We start from the raw sequence: 22697 nt of genomic DNA on the forward strand, positions 1-22697 counted from the left end.
TCACTCACATGCTAGGAGGTGGGCTATATATTTAAAAAATGAGGTCTTGAGTAGTGACCTAGCTCACTTGATCCTAACCAAAAATTCCTAACATCAGTTTCCATATCACTTAACAGAAAGAGTAAATATTTTCCCAGACCTATCTGAGCAGCTCTTCGAGTTAAGATTAGGTCTTTTAAAAAAATCCTCCTGTAAAACCATTGGGCTTTAAAAGGAAAGGGAGATGGGAAATGAGGAGACTGCAAGGACACTGTTTAACCTGAAGGTGTCCAAAGTCCCTTCCCCCCATCCTAAAACACCACAGAGCTTCCCATATCCTGGAGTCATAAAACTTCTCCTGTCTTCCTTATCATGTTGGTAATCTTTCAACTCCAGTAAAACCTCTATAAAGGTGTGATTCACAGCAGGTTTGAATATAAACTTCAGTATCAAGTTATTACAACAAATTAGCTTAGAAATAAACATTTTGTAGGCCTTCTTAAAATCATACAAAAGATTTTACAGAACATTTCTTCATGAAAAAAATATTTCCCTTTCTTAATAACCATTTACCTTTTATTCCCAAATTCCCTGGTGACAAAAATGACAAGAGGAGATCTTACAAAGTCTTTGCATAATTACTAAGTCTCCTTTCATAAACATGCTTTTGTAAATACTTGATTTATAGAGAAATAATTCTAACTGAAACTTCCTTCTTAATAGCAGAAATAAACTTTTAAACATTGGAATTCATTAAATCTAATTTAAATTCCAAAGTATTATCTTTCATTTGTCCTTAGCTATATCGCTAGAAATTAATTACATTCTGGAATTTCACATAGATAGTGAATGTCCATGAACCTTCAAATTAACATACATAAATATATCCTTACATGAAACAGGTCTGAAAATCACACCTACACATGTGTGTATACATACATACACATACATACATATATATAAGTATATTATTTATATATATAATATATATACATATAAACTTTCTTTTCCAAGAATTCTCACCTTCCCAATAGGAATTCTACAACACAGAAACTTCTACACAGAATTCATAACAGCTCTTAACCCGTTCATCATTTTTCTCTGACAGTACAATTAAGAGAAATTACTTTTAACCACAGGGCTTGTGGTTTAACCACATAATTTTTTACCAAATCACATAATTTAGAAATGTACAATGTCCTAAATATTATTATATATTCAAAACTTGAAGCAAACCATTATCAATTTAGGTGAATGCGTTTCTAATTACTTTGCACCAAGGATAAATCACATCTTGAAACACTGTACACATCTTCATAAGAGCCAATATTTCAAATGGAAAATCTACCATTATTTACCATCAGGAGCACTATCTTATTCTTATTTATAACTAAATTTGTTTCAAATTTCTATCAGACACAATCCATATGCAACAAAATCCAAATTTAAAATTGCTTTAACACCATTTCTACCTCAAAGAGAACTTTAGAAATACACAAACAATAACTCCAGATATTGTCAATCGCATTTCCAGAAATTATTGATCTTATTGCTTATTTAAAAACTTAAATTCAATGTTAACAATTATATTAGATAAGAGACAGATAATAACGTGTCTCCCATATGCCCATCTTTGTGTCCAGCACTTTACAGTCATCCAATTTGAATAACTTTTCTTTTATTTGTTCAAAAAGTTTAAAAGTTTGAAATTATGTTAGCTTAAAATGTGTCAAGTTAATATTCTAACTGTTGCCTTTGGCCCAGGCCAAAGAGATCTGAGAGTTGGAACCAAGACACCTCTGGAGCTTAAGAATTAATTAAATAGTAATAATTACAAATTACAATAATCCATATCTTTACCACAGTCAGCACCCATTTTTAAATTTAATAACCTTCTCTAATTGTACACACTGTCACTCTCCCACTCCAGTCCTTCTCCACAACATTTTTTCTTTTCTGCCTTCCATACATTCTCTCAAGCCTTTGTTTCTCTCTTTCCTAACCTTTACTGAGGTTATTTTCATTCTCCTTTACCTTCCAAATAAAAAATCATACCCCAATTTCATCCCACTTTCCAGCAAAAAGTTTTTTTATCCTAAAATGATCACCTTTGAAAGATAGAAAAACCCTTAATTTTTTTTGTAATTTTAAATACATTATCTGATATCAGATACATTGATTTAATTTGAACATAAAGTTCAGGCTTTAGCTTTGAGATCAAATTAAATCTGAATTCAAAACTCTCAGCCCTTCACTCCAGGCTGCCTGCTTGAGATTTTTTTTTTTGCTTGCTAATCTTCCACTAAATTCTAGCAGAGTTTAATAAATTCTAACCTATCTTAAGCATTAAATTAAGAGTGACACATTTCACCTTTTACATTTCCAAATGCAACCAGAATGAATTCAATTATCTTTCAGTGCGTCCTGTTACACAATAACTTCTCTTTCAGTTGAGGCAGGAAATGGTTAAATACTGATTAGTCTGCCTTTCTTGGGTCTGAGGGGAAAAGGCTCTCCCCAGTTCTTATATCTTTCTTATATTTCCTTTCACATTCAAAAAACTTGGCCGGAGTTTAGAATGCAGAAAGAGGCATTTTCTCTTTTTGACAACTTTTTAAAATGTTCCAATGCTTTATTAACACCACTCATGCAAACAAACCAAGCCAAACTGCAAAACACTTCTCTCTCTCTTTTTCTCTCTCTTTCTCCCTCTCCTGCCCACTCACTCCTCTGAAACTGCTCCAGGGGGGATGGAAGAAGGGAGGAGACAAAGAGGAAAGCACGCCTTGCTGGCAGGCTGCATTTATAACCTCAAATTATGAACATGAAACCTCAGAAACAACACAGACCAGACATTTGGCAAAGCATTATATAGCGCACACCAGTTTCAATTTCAAATTCAGACCAGTCAAAAACTCAGCGTTGTAATTTACTCTGACAGATTTCTAGTCGATTTCCAAAGGATCCTTCCCAGAATCCAGATTCTCCCTCCTCCCTCTTTTTCTCTGCTCTCTCTCTCTCCCATGAAGGTCCTTCCTTAAGACTGGTCTCGAGAGCAGACAGGGAAGGAATCTAGGCAGCATTCCTTCAAAACAGGATTCGAAGGAATAATCAGAAGATTCCCTGTCCTCCTCCTGGTACCATTTTCTTAAGAGCACTCACTTCTCATTTTAGGACTTATGCTCTGAAGGTCCCCGAAAGACTGGTCACACCTAAGGGCTGGTCCAGTCCTCAATAGATCCCAAGAGCTCTCACTTCCCACCCTAGGCAAAGCTCACTTATCAGCCTAGGATGCTGAGATGTGACAAAGCAGTACTTAGACCTCCCTGGATAAAAGGATGGCTCCAAGACTGAGCTGGAGTGCTCTGCCCTCTATCTGTTTACTTACCCCCTGGAGTCTCATTTCCTGGCCCATGCACCAAATTGTGAGAAACACACCATTCTCATGGAAAGGATTCAAAAACGGAGTAGGCAGAGGAAAGTGGTTGTTTTTACTCATCCTGGGATGTGGGTGCTGTTCACAAAGAACATTCACACAGTACAGAAGCAAGAACAGGACTAAATACTGTCAGACTTCCTCTCAGAGTCATGATTGGTCCAGACGCCTCAGGGTTACAAGCTTTCTGATGCTTCCATTACAAGCCTGTTTCCCCTCCCAGATCATGGGATCCGTGATCAGAAAATGGAGGGATCATTTTATGTGGGGTGTGTCAGTTCATATTAATAAGGCTCATGAAGCCAGAGCACCTTGATCCTGGTCAGTTCCCAAGGACAGGGGGCTACTTTCTTTATTATTTGCTTTGGTAGCAGAACAATGAAATTCCTTTCTCACATCCCTTTGGCTGAAGTAAAGAGGGTGAGGAAGGGGAAAACATGAAATAAGGTTGGCAAGATGAGGGGGCACCAGGGAAGATGAGGGGATACCAGGCTCTAAAAGACAAATGCTGAGTCAAGGAATCTGGAGCCTGATCAGGAGGCAAGGCCGAGTGCTCAGCATAGATGTGAGAGGGGTATTGGGCGATCATTAGTGTGTAACAAGGAGTCCCCTGAGTGACTAGAAGCTGGATTGGAGGGCAGAGGACAGAGGTGGGAAAACCTGCCCAGCGATAGGGAAAGGGATGCTAAGGAGGCTGCAGAGACAGATCAGAGATCAGCATCAGGGAGGATGTGAGGGGCAGCAGGAGGCAGAGCAGCCAGGTTGGCCAGGAGCAGGTCCAGAGCTCAGCAGAGAGGTCAGGGCTGGAGGAGGGACTCCTACAAATCGTCTGCAAAGAGGCTGGAATAAGAGAGAACCAAGGGAGAGGAAGCAAGAGCCCGGAGGTGCCCATGCTAAATGCTCAAGGAGAAGATGGAAATCTGACCATGGAGGCAGAGAAGGAGTAAGCAGGGAGGGAGAAGGCGGTGCCAGCCTTAGAAGTGGAAGGAGGAGAGTGACCAAAGCAGGGAGGGCAAGTCAGTCATATCCTGACCTTTGAAAGTTAGAGGAGGGAGAAGAGAAGGAGGAGGAAGCCAGCTGGAGGGGCCAACCTGTCTGAATGGTTCTGGTGAGGATCACCCCTGTCCCAGGGACACTGTACTGTGGCACCTGGCCCTGATGGAAAGCTGAGGTGCGAGGTCCAACCAGGCTTTGCCCCTGGGTTACTGTTTGACCCTGGGCAGATCTTGTGCCCTCTTGGGTCTTCAGTTTCCCTCCATGGCTTCCCTGGTGCCCTCAGTGCCCCTGACAACTACAGCTGCCACCCTCTACCTTCCTAGCCAGCTCTTCTTCAATGGAAAAAAGCCCTTGGCAGAAGGCGAGTCTCTGGTGTGGCCTGCGCTGGCACGCACCCTGGATACTGTGGCTGAGAAGGGCGCCGATGAGTTCTACAAGGGTTCTCTAGCTGAGGATCTTCTGGCTGACCTCACCATGGAAGGTGGGCTTCCCACCTTGCACCCTGACTCAAGGTCTCTTGGGTGCCCCCAAACCAGGACCAAGGGCCCCCCATCACTTCCCAGGCTGCCTCTGTTGCCAGGGGCTGTGTGTCTCCAGAAAGGCCACACAGTTATAGCCCCAAGACCCCCCCCAAGGAGGAGATCTCATCCTAGGATCTCAAAGCACCCATGAGCATTCCAGCCCTTGGTCACAGGCCCTAAAGTTTGCAGGGTGCTTTCCAGGGAAAGATGAAAAACAAATCCTCAGACCTGGCCTTCTGACCTGTCTGGGGCTGATTCTGCTGCACCAGGCATGCTAGGCCCCTTCCCTCTCCACCCCAGCCATGCCACTGACCAGTGATCAGCCCAAAGTGGGGCCATGGCTGGGCTTGAAGCCAGTTTGGGCAGGCACGGGGGAGCACAAGGGACAGCCAGAAAAGGTCACTGCCTCTAGAGGATCACAGGGAACCTGGGGGAGAGTGTGCTTTGATATCCTAGAATGAAAGGCACTGGGAAGGTGACAGGCTCTATGGGGAGACAGCGCTAGGGGTCCACCTCCCTCCCTCCTGATTCCTGGCCCTTCCTCACTAAGTGGAGAGAGAGTGAGACTGAGGCTGGGAAGGCAGGAGGTCTGTCAGTCAGTCAATGAGCATTTATTAAGTGCCTACTGGGTGTGTGCCAGGCCTTTGGAAGCAGGTAGGTCCTCCCTGGGGGCTGAGCTGTCACTCAGTGGCCAGTCATGATGGCATAAGGAAAGGAAAAGGAGCTGTAGCTTTGGGGGAGGCAGGCAATTGGAGGAAGGCTGGGCATCAGAGACTCTCAGTTGAGGGTTCAGGGGCTTCAGAGGAGACCCAGAGCTGACTTAGACAGGTGATGTGGGCCCAGAAGTAACCTCTCTGTCTTCTGTCCCCCTGCCCCATGCAGGGAGCATACTGACTAAGGAGGATCTGGCCAGCTTCCAAGCCGAGGTAGTCAAGCCTCTGACCCTGAACCTGGGGGACTACACTCTGTACTCGCCTCCACCCCCCGCAGGAGGGGCCATCCTCAGTTTTATCCTCAATGTGCTCAAAGGTGAGCCGGAGCCAGGGAGGGCGAAACTCACATGCCCGCCCACCTGGTCCTGAGCTGTGGTCTGTCCTGGCTGCTCCTCCTGCCCCAGGACACAGCCAGTCCCCTGAGGCCAGGGCTTGTCCAGCTCTCCCCAGGGCTAACCACCTCCCTCTGACTTTCTCTCCTTGAGTTAGAAGAGGACCAAGACATGGGGAGACGATACAGTGACTTGTGGTTGAATTGGAATGGAGGGAGGGAGGGAGGGTACCAGTGGGTGACTCAGCTCGACCTCTCCCCCTCTCTCCTCTGCAAAGGAAGGGAAATTTTGGTGACTAAAACAGTTAACTGGGAGTTCACTGGCTAGATTTCTTTTTTTTCCTTCCTTCCTTCCTTCCTCTCTTTCTCCTTCCTTCCTTCCTTCCTTTCTTTCTCCTTCCTTCCTTCCTTCCTTCCTTCCTTCCTTCCTTCCTTCCTTCCTTCCTTCCTTCCTTCCTTTCTTCCTTCCCTTCTTTCTCAGTACCTTGGACTCAGTTTGCTCTGAAGTCCATAGACTGGAGCCCCCCAGGTCCCCGCCCAGGTTCCACTTCATGGCTACATTTTGGGCCCTCCTGGCTCAAAGTGAATGTCAATGGTAACTGTTTCTCTTGGGAACAGTAGCCCTGAGGGTCTGTCCCTCACGGTGTGATTTTTTTTTTCTTTCTTTCTAATGAAAGGGGCCATCCTGGGACTCACTTCTTAAAGAGGCCTGTTCACTGAATGGGTATATCTCACTCAAAGTGAAAGGACCTTAGCCTACAAGGGCCTGGATTCCCCAGGGCATCTTGGGCCATGTCCAGGTGTCCAAATGAATATCTGGTCACAGGACCCACATGACTCCGGAGGAGAAAGTGAGGCCGGTGCCCTGGCACACTCCCTCCTAGATGCCTCCCAGACCCCCTTTGCCGTGGGGGCCACTGCTGGAGTTGCAGAGAGGGAGGGGGTGAGCCTGCCAAGGAGAGGTGTCTGAGAGTTGAGAGGAGAGAGAGAAGGGTGATGTCTAAGTCTCGTGAGGCACAGAGAAGGTAGATTGGGGGCACGCTGGACTTGGAGTCACTCAGCAAGACCGAGTTCCAATCCAGCCTCAGACTCTTGCTGTGGCAAGACCCACTGCCTGCCTCAGTTTCCCCATCTGACAAAGGGAGATAATAACAGTGCCTCCCTCACAAAGGTGTTGTGAGGATCAAAGGAGGTCATAGGCGGAAAACGCACCTTAGCACAGGCCTGGCGTGCAGTACGTGCTCAGTAGAAGATTGTTCCCTCTGTAAAGTCCTCAGGAGGGGTGGGAGTTGGAGAGATTTGTCAGGATCTGCAGTGGACTGGACTCTTAATGAGGTCAGCAGAGACCTGGAGGGATGGGTCAACAAGCATTTATTAATCTCCTACTGTGTGCCAGGCACCATGCTGAGCACACAAAAAGGCCAGCAAGGCACTGCTGGCAATCGAAAAGCAAGCTCCCCACAGTGTAAAGACGGGCTAGTGAACAGAGGGATGGCTTCCTGGAGGAGGCCAGCTTGGAGTCAGTAGTGGGAGCTGTCCTGGTGGGCAGGTGCAGAGAGGATGCCAGGATGGAGGGGCTGCTGGAGGGGTGGCCGGGAGGGCTACTGCCATCTCATAGTACATAGGGGGAGAAAGGAGTAAGAAGACTGAAAAGGGAGGAACTTAGGAAGGGCTTTGAACACTGACCTGAGTGTTTTGTATTTGATCCTGGAGGCAATGGAGAGCCTCTGGAGTTATGGAATGGGGGGAATGAGGGAGGAGTTAAAGCGAGGGTTAGCAGGCAGTCCCCCCCACCCAAGAGTTATTGCAAGAGTCTAGGCCTGAGGGGATGAGGGCAGTGTCAGAGGAGAGAAGGGGAGGTAGTGAGCACCCTGTCCTGGAGGTATTCCAGAGGCTTGTTGTAGAGGGGACAGATTCCTGCTCAGGATGAACTGGTCTAGACCATCCCTGAGGTGTCTCTCAGCAAGGCTCTAACTAAAGGGTGCATGCCCCAAAGAGATATGGACCCACAACGACTCATTTCCGAAGCTGTTGGAGGGTTACTCCTCCACACCCAGCTTGTGAGGGAGGCAAGGGTAGGATTTATGTCCCCATTTTCCAGCCGAAGGAATTCGCCTGAGGTCCCACTCACACAGCAGGACTCCCCACCTTGGTATTTTCTGGGCACTGTCTTCTCTCTCCTAAGGGCTCCTTCTTCTGACTCCTCTGCTCTCTGGAGGACCTTGGGGGCAGAGGGTGAGGGGCTGGCCTGGCCGCTCACCAAGGATGGATGGAGTTCCTGGCCTGGCCACAAAGGGGGGGTAAAAGCTGAGGCATGGTGCCAGAGCTGGGAGGGAGCACTAGCACCATCATCTCTCTCTCTGCCTCCAGGCTTTCACTTTCCCCAGGACGCCCTGGCCCAGTCCGAGGGGAAGGTCAGCACTTACCACCGAGTGGTGGAGACTCTGAAGTTTGCCAGTGCACTCAAGTGGAAACTGAGGGATCCTCGAAGCTACCCAGAGCCCCCGGTGAGGACCTGGAGCAGGCCCAACAGCAGCACCACCATGCCTGAGGCCCCCATTTTACAGAAGGGGAAGTTGAGGCTCAGGCTACGAAGGGGCTGGTCCAAGGTCACACAGAGATGGAGCCCTGGAGCCCCCCATGGCCTCTTTCTCAGGAGGGGAGAGGTCCAGGGCCATGGCCCTGGCAGAGACCAGGGCTCCAGAGTGTCTCCACCTATGAGGCTGTATCATACTGGTCATCCCGTGGGAGTGTCTGTGGTCCTGAGCCTGGGACATGCAGGGTTTGAACTCAGAACACAAAGTGAACCCCTGGCGGTCCTAGTCATTCTCCCAGAGTTCCCGGGAGGGGGAGGCAACCTTACGGCTGTACTCAATGGGCCTGGGTTAGAGCCTTGGATGTGGGATTGGTCCCACGAAGGCCCCTGACTTGGCGAAGCTGGCTGGAGCCTGCTCTCCTATCTCCTCAACCAAGCTGGGGTGTTTCTGTTACCTGAGCCTTCTTCCCAGTGTGGGCACGGCTTGCCCCTCCCTGGGCTGCCTCAGTCTTCTGGTCTGTAAAGTGAGTGTGTGTAGAAGGGTGACTCTGATCCCCTCTGGGGAGCCCTGAGACAAGGCTCCAGGGGCCTCAGCTGCCCCTCTGACCCTGCCTAGGATGTGTACCTGGACCTGCTGACTGAGGAACTGGCCCAGAAAGTCCGGGATCTGATCAGCCCCCAGGGCAACCACACACCCAGCTACTACAACATCAGCTTGACCAGAGTGGGTGGGCAAGAGGCGGGTACCTCGCATGTGGCTGTCCTGGGACCGGATGGCAGTGCCGTATCTGCCACCAGCACCATCAACACCCCGTGAGTACAGAAGGCCTGCCTGGTCCTCCCTGCAGGGGAGGTTGAGGGGTTAGCCTTGGCTGAGCAGAGGGAGGGCTTCCCATCCTCTGACACCAGGGGGAAGGAGCAGAGGCTAGTGGGCAGCTCGTGGGGGTGGCACCATGCTGGGCATCATCAATCACCTTCCTCTGCAAGCCCCCCCCTGTTCCCCTCTATGAGCCGTGGGCTGGCATAGCTCCTCAAAGCTGGAATGGCTGAGAACCAAGGCCCATGAGGACCCTCCTATCTTAAGATCAGAGGGAACCCCCTGAAAGATAACCAGAGTCTGAGCCATGATTCCCAGGGCCTGGACAGGGTAGGGCCAGTCTGGGCTCTTCATCTGCCTGGATGGAGAGAGGATGGAGCTTATAGGCCACTGCAGGGACACTGAGGGCTCCGTGATTCCAACAGAGCCCCTGCCATTCCCCGGGTGGTCTAGGTGTGTGTCCAGACCAGAAGCTACTTAAGAATGTGGGCTCCTGAGCATCTGCAGAGGGAGAAAATTCCACTTGCCTCAGATCAGGGTGGGCTTCCCTCAGGAGGCGGCAGCCTCAAAAGGGCATCCAGGGCACATGGTTGTGAGGAGGGAGGACACTGCCCAAGGAGTCCCATGGAAACATCCGGGAGGCACTACTGTGTGTCCAGCATGTGCAGGTAGGTGGGAACCACAGCATCCAGAGTCACAAGATGGAAGCAAGGGGAAGGCACAGCTCATGGCAACAGCTGCTGGGTCAGGAGTGGTCTGTGACATGAGTGGCCAATGAGGAGGAGCAGAGGGCAGCAGAACCTGCTCACACATGAAGAAAGGAGGGGCAGGGAGATGTCAACTTCTCTTGGCTGCCCGCTGGGCAGCAGATGTGAACAGATGCCCTCCCAGGACAAAGGCCCAACTCTGTCTTGCAGCCAACACTGTGTAAGGAGAAGCATTCCCGCTTTGTGAGGGGTCCAGACAACCCGTGCCCCTGGTCCATGGCCTGAATACTGTCCACCAGCATTTCATGAAACAAAAGACAATCAGACCAGAACACAGGCGCCAGTAGCCCTGGAGCAGAGGCTTCCTCAACCAGCTCCCAGAATTCTCTTGCTGCCCCCCTTTGGAGCTGATCCAGGGCAGACAAAGTCATCTCTCAAGGGCAGCCTAAACACCGGTGGCCTCCCACATTTAGCAAGGCTAAGTCTCTTCCTTTCAGAAAGTCAGGAGCCCCCCCTGAAGGGGGCTGTTCAAAGAGGGCTGGGAGCATTCCTGAGAATCCAGAGACTTCAGACCAGGACCTTGGCCTCCACAATAGTATGCCCCAGGATGATGGAGGACTTGGGGTCCAAGGACCAGGGTGCCCTCTGACCTGTGGCCCATCTCTCAGCATTGAAGTCTCTGTTTCCTGTGAAGGGGACTTGGATGAGATGGTCCCATCTATGACATTGTGGGACTTAAAAAGGAGGAGCCCGGGGCAGATGGGAGGGTGATGTGTGACCAGGAGGACCCACAGTTAGGAGATGGAAGTAGCCGAGGCCCTGCCCTCAGGGAGTGCCCAGTCTGAGCCAGGGGAGGCCAGCTGCAGATGTGAGGAGAAAGGAAGGGTCCTAGCCAAGGCAGGCTGTGGAAAATGGGAGATCCTGAGACTGGCCCAAGCTGAGGACGGTCAAGCAAATGAACCATCAACCATGATAGGAGGAAGAGGGTCTGAGAAAGTCAGGGGAGCTGCCCAGGAAGGTGGATGGAGTGGCGGGCACTCCAGATAGATGGAGTCACATAGGACAAAGGCGGTGCTGGAGCAGAGGAGGAACAAGGAGAGATTTCAGAAGGGAGGGAGTCCTCATGGCTAGAGTATGATCCACCTAAGACGTGGCCCCCAGCCCGGACTGATGCCAAGGATGCTGAGTGGGCATTCCTGGCCTAAGGAAATACAGAAGTGGAAGCAGGGAAGAGAGCCTGAGATCAGACAGGCTGATGGCAGTTGCTCCAAGTGGGGAAGGGGAGTGAGGGGCATTGCCCAACTGGGCCCTACTTCTGTCTACCCAGGTTTGGCTCCATGGTGTACTCTCCAAAGACTGGCCTCATTCTCAACAACCAACTACTGGACCTCTGCTGGAGGACAACTCCAGGCTCCAGCAAGCTTCTGGATCCAGGTGAGACCAAGCATTTATGAAGCACCTACTGTATATAGGCAGGTGGCTAGAGACCTTCCTGGGCCCAAAGGAACCTGGGATGAGGAAGGACACACGTAGAGCCAGATGTACTCAGATGCAGGTAATTGGCTATTGGTTCTCTAGAAGAAAATACCACAGGAAGCACCTTCCTTGGGACTCATGTCTAGCCACGACCTCTCTAGGTCAGACTGCGGAGTCTTCAGTCATTTTTTTAAAAGTATAATCCCAAAACGCCTTCTGGAACAGTCTGATCAATTCCCAGCTCTACCTACAACACAGGGGTCTTTCCACAGCCCCTCCACAACTGACTCTTGTCATCTGATGGCATCTTTGCCAGATGGCTGGCTGTGAGGAGAAACCTCGGGGTTATTGTTTAGGGTGGCATTTCCCTTTTTGGTGATTTGGAATGATCTCACATAGCATGGCTAACAACTTGCAATTCTTCTCTTGAGATTGGTTTGTGACCAATTAGCCATTGGAATGGTCTCTGGTCTTACATGTGTGTGCTAATTCCTCTTATGTCTTAAATGCCAGATCCTTAGGAGAGAGATTTAATGTAAATGGCAGGTCAGTTGACTCAGTCACCCATCCTACTCTTCTAAAAGTACCTCCATTTACCAAGTGAGAACACCTCTGTCCAACAAGGTGAGGCATTCAGCTAAATCAGTGTGAAAGGGGTGAAGCCACGGGCTGAAATGAAATGACTGTACAGAAAATGTACAACATTGCAGTTGGTTGAGGAGCCTCAGTTGGGCCCTATGGAGCTTGGATAGAACAGCAAGCCACTTCTGAATCTGGGCTTTGGAGAATTTGGGAGTCCAGCTGTCCTGGAGGAGGGATGGGCTTCTGTCTCCTCCCCAACCTCGACAACCTCAGAAAGGAGGAGGATTTTGGACTTCCTGTGAGCATGCCAGCAACGTCCTCATTGGACAGAGGATGACACTCCTCTCTAAGCAGGAGAGATGAGCTGTCCCATCGTCAGCCACACTGACCAAGCTCTCCTGTGGGGGCACCAGGGGATGCCCTCCAGCCTGCCCCATGAAAGGAGGGTTGGCAGCCCCACACCCTGTGCTGCACCGGGTGGGTAGTGGGGTCTCATTGTGTCATGTTTGTAAGATTCATGAGGGAGATTCACCAGCTGGAATTCTAGTTAATGGGTAGTCAAGATTCCAAGGTCCAAGGGAAAAAAATAATACAACTCCTCCGTTTTTCCTTTAAACTGTAACTGAAGAGTAGCAAGTTTTCCCTGGGTCTCCTTCCAAGTCAGACCTTCCTCTCCTTGGATGCTTACGCAATGTTTGTTTAGTGCTGTGCCCAAGGTGAGACTTGGAGCACCCCTAAATTTGGCCCAGATCCCTCACAGACCTTCATGGTTTATCCTTAAGCAGACCTAGGAGATTTGCTGAAGGGGACACGCATTCAGGTGCCTTTCTTGAGCTCCTTGGTGTCTCCCAGTCCATAGGATAAGCTTTGCCTGATGGCTCAGGATCCCCAAGGAGCCCACCCTAGGTGCTTAAGACCTTGGGGGAGCCCCACATCTCTTTGAAGACTTTTCTGAGCGTGTTTCTCTTTGATCGGACCCACTTGTCCTGTGGAAAGGTGACTTAAGAACTCCATTGGGATTTACCCACACAGGCGGAGAGTGGGAGGTGTCTTGGGCTCCTGGTGTAGAGGCTGCCGACAGTCATCGCTGTTCCCAGGACAGCCACGAGGGGGCCAGAGTCTTCTGACTTTTAGTACAAGGACCCAGAGGAAATGGGCTTGGATTCTGAAACTGGTGATGGCACAGCATGACTGCTAGGTGGCGTCGTAGTGTCGAGACCTCTGGACTTAGAATAAAGACGTCTCTCTTCCTGAGTTCAAATCCAGCCTCAGACACTTCCCAACTGTGTGACCCTGGGCAAGTCAGTTTACCGTATTTGCCTTAGTTTCCTCACCTGTAAAATGAGCTGAAGAAGGAAATGGCAAACCATTCTGGTGCGTTTGTCAAGAAAACCCCAAATATGTTAGGAAGTGTCGGACATGACTGAAAAACAACTAGACGAGGATAGAAAGGATGCCTAGAAATTTCGACTGGACTCTGTTTAGGTGGCTTTATTCCCTGAGGGAATTTTGGAAGCATTTTCTCTCCCAGCAACTTGTTTTCTCATCTAGGGGTGAAGGGATAGCTTCCAGGAACATGTTCCTAATCCCCATGTGCTCCAGGAACTTGGAGGTCAAGGAACTTTCTCAGAAGGTCTCCTTCTGAGAAAGAAGGTTTGATTTTTCTTTTCCATATTATGTTGTGGGTCAGAGACTGTTAGCGATCTGCTCCAACCTATTAGAATTCTGCAAAATGATCATTTGTTCAATTTTATTGCCAAGGACTCAGTGTGGAGGAATGTTAATTACTGAATGTGGACTTGGAGGAAAGTGGAAGAATGTTAATTACTGAATGTGGTCTTGGGCTGTAAACCATAGACTTTTCCTGAAACTCTTTGGAAGGAAACACTGAGGAAGACCATCCAAAAGCCCTAGACTTGCCCAGAACACGAACAAGTTCTGTGGCCAATCTCACTCCAGCCCACTGGCTAAAGGCAGCAAAAGGTCAATGTCATGGATGGGGGGTGGAGAGAAGGAGTAAAAGTTTAGGAGTCCATGACTGATTAGACCCCCAAGCATTTTATCAGGTGACATCTTTTTTGAAGCCATCCATCAGAGGCACCACAAATCCTCAAGTCATTAGAAAGGAGGAAAACTGGTCTACACAGGAAGTACGTGGTGATCCCTTACAGAGACTCAGTCACACCTTGTAGGGCTGGGATACCAGAGCAATCGGGCTGAAAGAACGGGCATTGGTAGAGGTAGGTAGAGACCTACATCAGCCCTGGCCTCACCTGGCACAGCCCTGGCAGAGGACTGTCTGCCTCCTCAACCTCCCCTTCTTCAGTTAGAGGATGACCACACAAACGTCAAAAGGTCAGAAGATTTTGGACTTCTCATGGGGGGCCGGTAGTGTCCTGGGATCAGGGATGGCTATCCACAGAGTCTACACCAGGAGCCAAGGACCAGATGGAAATAGTGACTATGAAGAGAGCACCAAAAGGAGAACTTTGGGATGACCCTGTGACAGGCAGAAAAGGACTTCTCTCCAACCAGGAGCTGTGCATTAGCCCCTCTACTTCCTGAGCTCCTAGACCCTGTACTCATGGGGGAGTATGTCCCATTTTGAGGAGATGTCCTTGAGATGTACCCTTACTCGGTTTCTAAGAGCTAATTAAATTTGAAAGCACGTAGACATGGAGTGATCATCCAGAGGGAGGCAAGCTGGTGGGAGCTTCTGAGCAGTAGTAGAACACCTCCAAGCCCCTTGGGACTGCCCCTAGAAGCCAAGAAGGCAGAGACCCCTCCCTGTCCTGCCTTCTGCAATCCTGCAGAGCCAGGTTGGCTCTTTTCCTCCCCAGGACACCCTCTCTCCCATCTGTCTGCCTCTGTCTCATAAGCAGATGCTTCTCACCAGTCAGCTAGTTCATTAGTATTCGCTAAGTTCCTACTAAGTGCCAGACAAAATAAAGAGAGGTGGGTGAGTCCCTGGCACTATTCAGAGTCCTTTCATGGAGGGAAGGGAGGTAGAAAGAAATTGAATGCCAGCACATGCTGCTCCAAATGGAGCCAGTTATGTTTAGGGAGAAGCACCAAGTTTCTTCAGCAGGGTCCCCCCCAGTGGTGCCAAGCCCCAATTATCTGCGGCAGAGGAGTGAGCTCTCTGCCTAAGGCAGCTGCCCTGGCCGACCATGATCCACAGCTCTTTGGTGGCTGTCCTCAATTCAGCAGGAGGTCTTTGCCTGTGGCCACAGGGCTCCCCTTGGACCCTGAGGAGACTGCAGAGGACAGTTTTTGCTCTCTTGGGCCATCAGAGCTGGGTGATGGGAGCAGCTTGACCAGCTACTACAGCTGCTGGAACTCCCCCTTAGGGGAGCAAGCCCCTGAGAAGCTCCTCTGATCTCTTCCTGGGGGATTCTGAGAGGCCAAGGAGGAATTGCTGGTCAGTGAAGTCGAGTCTCTCTGTCAGTTCCAGGGGAAAGGCCCCCCTCCTCGATGGTACCATCCATTTTGATCTCCAAAGATCAGAAGTCCAAGCTGGTGATCGGGGGCTCTGGAGGGCAATTGATCCTTCCAGCCACGGCCTTGGTGAGTGTGTCAGCCATGCTTGTCTGCTCATCCCTCCCTGACAGCCTGGGCACTGAGCCCCACCCTATGTCCATGCCTATCCCCAAGCAACCTAGAGGTGGCAGGTCACATGCTGGGGCCGGAGGGGCCCCAATTCCTCCCCATGTGTCTGCAATACCAGGCCTGCCCCTTGCCTCATCTGTCCAAGGCATAAAGCTCACCTTAGCCCAGATTCCTGGTGCCCACTGATGAGGGCCTGGTGTCCAATGCTAGAAGGGATTAGTTGAGTCAGGGCCCTGGCACTGCTGCGGCCCCCCTGAGTGGGCAAGGGTACCAGCAACACTCAGTGATGCCAAGGGCCTTTCCAGTTATACACTGTGGAAGACCACTGGCAGCACAGCCTGCCTTGCCCAGTGTCTGGCATCTCCTGCCCAGTGTGTGGTATCCATGCCCACAATTGTGGCCCTGTACCCAATCTCCTGCCAGTGCCCAGGGCCCTGTCACTGATGCCCTTCCCTCCTATATCCAGGCCATCATGAACAACTTGTGGTTTGGTCTGGACCTCCATGAAGCCATTGCGGCAAAGATTCTCTATGTGAGGCCCACAACCAAGGTTCTCTTTGAGCCAGGCTTTAATAAGGTGAGTATTTTGGACCCCACCCTGCCCCCACCCCACTGGGCCCCTCTTGGGCCTTGCTTTTTCTGGTGTGCCACTCTCAGGTGCCCCAGGGGACCCTCATCCCCAGGTAGCTGCCAGGGTGGAGAAGGGGAGCTGCTCATGGGTATGGGAGGGAGGGAAGCAGCTGACAGCCCTCAGGCCAGGTCTTTCTTGCCCACTGCCTCCTGCTACAGGAGGTCCAGGATGGGCTCATTGACCGTGGACATGAGGATCAAAACATGACCTTCTGGCTGAACGTGGTCCAGGCTGTGGCCAGAGACAGACTGGGCTGCATCTACGCCGAATCAGATGAGAGGAAACATGGGGAGGCAGCTGGCTACTGAGCCAGGGCTAGACCCTCCCCATACCCACCGGGCAGCAAGGAGCCAGCTATGGCCACCAGCAGTGATGGCACTTCCTCACCTCTGCCTGTCCCACTTGCTCATGACCCCAGCCTCAACAACTGCCAGCAGCAGCACTCAAGAGCAGTGACTGCTGGGAGGGCCAGTCTTCTCCCTGCTGTCTAGACCTGGTGGGTGTGACATTCATTGCCTTCACTGGATTTTTAAAGAAAGCCTGTCCCTGTGTATCCTTGGCAGCAGCTTGGACCTCAGGTTACCAGAAATGGGACAATGAAGTCCAAGCTCTGGCTTCCAGAAGGACCTGGTGAGGACTTAAGGATCAGCCTGGGCTCAATTTGGGGGGCTGCCACTCTCAGAGATCACCTGCTGCCCTCTCTGGCGGCCCTTCCTACAGATCTGTCATTTGTCACACAAGCCCATGCCCCAACTTTGGAGACTTTCCTTCCTTATCTGCTCAGTCATCAACGTTGATTAAGTCCCTCTGTTGTGGTTGAGTCATTTCCAATTCTGTCCACTCTTGGGGCTGCCCTTTGGGGTTTTCTTGGCACAGATACTGGAGGGTGTCTGTGGTTTCCTTCTTCACCTCATTTTACAGATGAGTTTTACAGATGAGAAAACTGAGGAAAACAGGGACTTGCCCAGGGTCACATGGCTAGCAAATGTCTGAGGTCAGATTTGAATTCAGGTCTTCCTGACTCCAGGCTGGGAGTTCTACCCACTGCACCATGGAGTTATTAATTGCCTACTATGTGCTTAATATTGTCTTAAGCAGGAGTCATACAAAGAAAGGCCAAAGATAGTCCTCAAGGAAATCCCAATCTGACCAGGGAGACCAGCAAACAACTGTGTCCAAACTAACAACAAACTGGACAGATTAGGGAGAGGTCATCGAATCAGGAGGGGGGGGCCTTCCTATAGGGGGTGGGGAGCTTAGATAGGACTGAGAGAAAGCTGGGAGGAGTCAGGAGGCAGAGGAGGAAGGAGAGGAGTAACCAGAGAATGACCTGGCCAATCGATGGAAGTTAGTGTTTGTGAGACAGCCAGGAGGTCGTTGGGTTGGAGAGTGCATGCATGGGCAGGGTACGTGTGTGTGTGTGTGTGTGTGTGTGTGTGTGTGTGTGTGTGTGTGTGTGTGTGTGTGTGTGTGTGTGTGTGTGTGTTGTAAAACTAGAAAAGCGGGGGGAGGGGTGTACAGTGAGACCCACTGGGTAGGGAAGGGACCCTCCTCTCCAGTTCACAGACAGGAAGATTAAGGCTCAAAGACAGGAATGACTCCAAAGGTCCCAAGTTAGTGTCTGCATCTAAGCAAGGAGCCAGAACTGGTGCCTGCCCATGCCAGGCTCTGCCCATGCCCTATCCCTTTTTCGTCTCTGGTTTTAGGCAGGGCATGAGCAGTTAGGACTGACCTAGAGCAGGTGTCAAGGGTGTGAAGTTTGGCCCTGGCTGAGGCCCAGGGCCTGCTCTCTAGTAGCCAGCACACATGTGGTGCTCTCTGTTGAAGTTTGGGGTGCTTGGGACCCCAAAATATGCCAAGTGCTGCCAAATTAATTTGATTCAAGCCTTTTTCCAGCCAAAGTAAATCAAAGTTTATTAAAGATTCGCCATATTGAATTGAGGAACCTAACCATTTGTGCCACTTGTATTGACAAGCAGGCCAGACAGAATCTCACCTAGACAGAGTGAGAGCTGGATTGAATCAGAGCCATCATGGAGGCCCGAGGAACGTGGGAAAGACCTAGAGGTGATCCAGTGGTCTGGGAGGGTCTAAGGAGGATTGATGGGACTCTGTTAACAGGTCATATAATCAAGGGTGGGAAACACCTGGAGGCAATTGGAAGGTATCAGACATCGGAGGGTTGGGTGGGAAGTAATCAAGGGAGGGCCAGGCTAAGTTAAGGGGAACAGATCTGAGTATGAAAGGCCATGTTACGTGGTGAGATTCAAGGGGAATTCAAGGAGGTTTCCAGCTTCTGTACCCCGTCACTCACTATGTGCCAGGCACTGTGTGAAAGTGCTTTACACGTATCGCCTCATCTGATCCTTACAGTCAAGGAAGGGAGGTCCTATTATTATCCCCATTTCACAGATGAGGACACTGAGGCACGGAGGCTAGGAAGTGATTCAACCTCAGGTCTTCCTGCCTCCCGGCCCAGGCCACCGAGCCACCTAATAGCCTCTAATTCCTTCAGTTCACGCTTCACCCCACCCCCCACAGTTCCATCTATATGCCCTGTGTTCTTCAGAATCTCAATGCCTGCTCCTGCCCAGATCTCCCAGGCTCCCTTTCCCCATGCCTCAGGAATTCTCAGAGAGCCTGCAGTGAAAATGGGTATAGTTAACAAAGATTGCCAGTTACAAGAGGAACACTGTGGGAAGGCTGAAGCTTAGCCCTCCCCTGTGAAACTACTGCCTCAGGTCCCTCTCCATCCCTTGTCTGGGGGCTCAGAAGTGGAAACAGAGGTCCTGTGCCTTCTGCCCCTGGTAGGCAGGCACACCATCCTGGGGCACAAAGTAGGCAGTGACCTCCAGGGTCAATCCCAGCTTCCTTACCAGGCTCTCCACTGTGGAGGACTGGAAGTGGACCCAAACACATAAAAGCAACACAGTGTGCAAGGAGGACACAGGGGTACAGGACCTGGGCTGTCTCCCTTGGCCCTGCTCGACTCCTCTGATCACATCCTGAGCCATCATGTCCAAGCAGAGCCATAACTAAGACTCTCTGTCTCCAGGGAATGGAGGACCAATAGACTAGACACAGAACTAGTAGCCTAGAGCCTCCCCACAGTGATGGGGGACAAGTGCACTGGGCTTTGTGTGGGGGGATCCTCATTTCATTCATTCTTCTGGCTCTGGCTGCTTTCTACAGAGCACCCTGGGACTCCCCAAAGACCTGAAGGATTCCTCACTCCTGCTGCCAATTCTCCAAGCCCTCACTCCTCTAAGCTTGTTGGCAATGCTCCCCATATAAAGAAGCCTGGGGTTTTCTTTCCCCCAAGCATTCCTGGAGTCCTTAAATCCCATCTCCCAGTCCTGAGTCCTCAGTGGGCTAGAAGGAAAATTCACTACCCTGGGACAGCAGTCCCATTCCTGCTGCAGAAGGAGAAGGGGCTAGGCATAGCACAACCCATTTCTCAGACCTGGGGCTGGGGCTGGCCCAGTATGTTCAGCTCCAGAGGATGAAAGACTGTGGCTACCTGCCTAAGGCTAGCGCAGATAGTCATTCCGTCAATGGGAGCTGTTGAGATCATCCGGAAGGAGAAGAGGACTCAGCCAGAGCCCTGAGGGACACCTGGGATGAAATCTCCCCAGCCTCCCAACTCACCTTCAGCTTTGCATCTCTAACTGCTGCCTCTCAAGCATCTCCAACTGGTTGTCCTTGTAGACATCTTAAACTAAAAGTATCCGAAACAGTTCATTATCTTTCTCCCTAAATAATCTCCACCTCCCTTCTTCCCTATCTTTGTAGAGGGCACACCCACACTCTTACTCCCTTAGCACCTGGGCAGGGGTCACCAGGGACTCCTCACTCCCATCCCCCACATCCAATATGGCGCCAAGCATATGCACGTCTGCAATGGCTCTGGTAGATTTCACCTCTGCAGCACTTTTCTCTCCTCCAATCCTACCTCCACCCTGGTGCAGATCCTCATATCTCATACCTGGACTGTGGCAGCAGCTGCTGGGGGAGTCAGGGGATGGGGGTGCCTCAGGCCTCTCTCCACCCCAGTCCATCCTCCATTCAGACACCAAAGTGATTTTCCTAAAGTGCAGCACTGACCATGCTACCCTCCCTCCCAATAACATGCAGGAGCTCCCAATCATCTTCTAGATCAAATAGAAAATGCTCTGTTTGTCATTCAGAGCCCTCTCATGCTCCTTCCTCCTCACTCCTGACATGTTATAATGACATCTCGGGATAATGCCCTGACTTGCACATGAACTGGATTGAAGTGAGACCCAGTTGCACAAAGTCATCTGCCTCTGTCTTCCAAGGTCATTGAAGTCCAGAGACAAGTCAGGACAACTAGTGATGGCGCAGGATGCAGTGGATGACCTTGGCATCTTTGATTCTGCCCATGCTCTGAATGCTCCATGGCACCTGCTTCTACCACCTTCATGGCCATTGGAACAAACTGTTCTCATCCACCCTTTCTGCTGGGGGAAGTCTTCACATGCTTGGGGTAGACACCCCCTAACTCACCTATGGGTTTGAGACCTCTCAGTTCCCTTCAACCTGGCTTAGCCTGTCTGCTGAGATGGTTTCAGGAGGTGTGGCCTCTGCAAATGATCCGACTTCTTGGAACCACAGGTAAGAGTTGAATGCCAGTTGGATGAGCAGCCTTGAACACCCATACACTTCTGACACATACTATGACCCAGTGACCCTGGCTTCCTGACCGTTCCATGAACAAGACTCTCCTTCTCTGAGTTCTGGACATTCTCTCCTGCTATCGTCCCCCATGCCTGAATGCTGACCCTTTGATCACTGATCTGCAAGCTTTTATCTTCCTTTAAGCTCGGGCTAAAATCCTACTTTCTACAGGAAGCCTTCCTCAGAGACCTTCTTCTGGTAATTGTTTTCTGTTTCTCTGTTTACAACTTGTTTTGCCTGTGTTTGCTTGCATGTTGTTTGTACATTATCAGACTGTAAGCTCCTCAAGGACAGGGGCTGTTTTTTGCATCCCCAGCATTTAGTACAGTTCTTGTCACATAGTAGGCACTTAATAAATGTTTATTGATTGATTGATTGATTGATGGTGCTGAGGCATACATGTCCTCTATGTATGTGGCAAAGGGATCCCACAGCTGCTGTCACTGGAGCTGTCCTTTTCTCCCTTCAAGGAACAGTCAAAAATCTGTCTTTCTGTGTAGGGTCAGTTAGTGCCCTTAGAGATTCCTGGCCCACCTGTCTCAGCCCCTGACTCCGGGCACTCCTTGGGGGCAGCCCCATCTCTGCTGGCTCAGGTAGATGAGGGGTAGCAGGGATGGGTCCTTTGGGTTTCTTCCCCCAACCCTCACCTTACCTACCCTCTAGGCCTCAGGGGCCTGGACCCCTCTCAGCCTTGGCTGTTCTGCTTCTGAACTGACCCGCAGGGAGCAACTGGTTCTCTCCAACCAATCAGATGTTTCCTGCCCAATGAGGAAATCTCTGTATTTACTTCAAATTGGATAAAGACTGGTTCCCATCTGGTTTACACCTTTTGATCACTTGGATATAGCTGCTTGGGCCTTCCAAGCGTGCATTACATGTGATGGGGCCAACACCCCAGTACTTACAGAGTCATGGGGGCAGTGGACAATGAGCACCCAGCTTGAGAAACATTTCAGATTGGAGCTGGAATGGAGAAAAGCCTGGAAAGTATGGTAGGAGCCCCATGGGGTGGGAGTGTCCCCTGGGTTCAGGTGTCTGGACCCCTTGACTAAGTCAGTGTCAACCTTCTGCCCAGGTGCTAGCATCTGTGTCGGTAAAGGTGGCGAGAGCCAGTGGGGAGCGAGAGAAGGGAGAATCAGAAGAAGAAACTGGGGGTGCCATGCTGGTAGAGGACTCAGGGAGGAACCTGTAGAGGTGAAGAACCACCCAAGAAGTTTGGGCCTGGTTCTTCTGAGAGCTCTCAGAACCAGAAGCCTCAAGGGATGGCATTTGTGAAGCCCTTGGCATAGCACCGCCTCACACAGATAGCATTCAAATATTCCCTCCCTCCCTCGCTTCCTTCTTTCCTTCTAGAGCTGCCTGGGAAGGGCTTTTCAGCAAAGGCTGGAGGACCACTGGAGGGAGATGAGGAAGGATGAGAGTGAAAGATAGCTGGGCCATGACTGCCTCAGAGGTATTCAGGCCAGGGTATCAGGGAGTGACCAGGCCTGAAGCCAGGCTGTCCAGGAGCCCTACCCAGTGACTGCCCAACTGCTCTGTTCCTAGGCAGTCTGTTTTGCAGGGGCCCAGGCTAGCTGCACCCCTCCAACTCCAGAACCTCGGCCCCACCCTCTCCTCACACTGTGAATAGGGGTTCTGTGTGTGTAAAGGTCAGAGCAAAACCAG

General features: G+C 50.6%; 1 protein-coding gene across 3 annotated transcripts in view; it reads left to right on the forward strand.

The window, feature by feature from the left end:
- Positions 1–18276, forward strand: part of GGT5 (gamma-glutamyltransferase 5) — a 29483-nt gene extending 11207 nt beyond the window's left edge. For 2 of the 3 annotated variants that reach the window (XM_072606715.1, XM_072606714.1), the window contains 8 exons: positions 4735–4892; positions 5815–5961; positions 8347–8483; positions 9129–9325; positions 11364–11470; positions 15543–15661; positions 16170–16280; positions 16493–18276. In XM_072606715.1, the coding sequence (XP_072462816.1) occupies positions 4735–4892; positions 5815–5961; positions 8347–8483; positions 9129–9325; positions 11364–11470; positions 15543–15661; positions 16170–16280; positions 16493–16642 (1126 nt within the window). In that variant the 3' untranslated portion in view covers positions 16643–18276. The remainder of the gene's footprint in view (positions 1–4734; positions 4893–5814; positions 5962–8346; positions 8484–9128; positions 9326–11363; positions 11471–15542; positions 15662–16169; positions 16281–16492) is intronic. The other variant, XR_011966555.1, reaches the window with a different exon arrangement.
- The last annotated feature ends 4421 nt before the right edge of the window (positions 18277–22697 follow it).

This window comes from Notamacropus eugenii, chromosome 4 (genome assembly GCF_028372415.1).
Source record: "Notamacropus eugenii isolate mMacEug1 chromosome 4, mMacEug1.pri_v2, whole genome shotgun sequence".
In the NCBI taxonomy this organism is placed as follows: Eukaryota; Metazoa; Chordata; class Mammalia; order Diprotodontia; family Macropodidae; genus Notamacropus; species Notamacropus eugenii.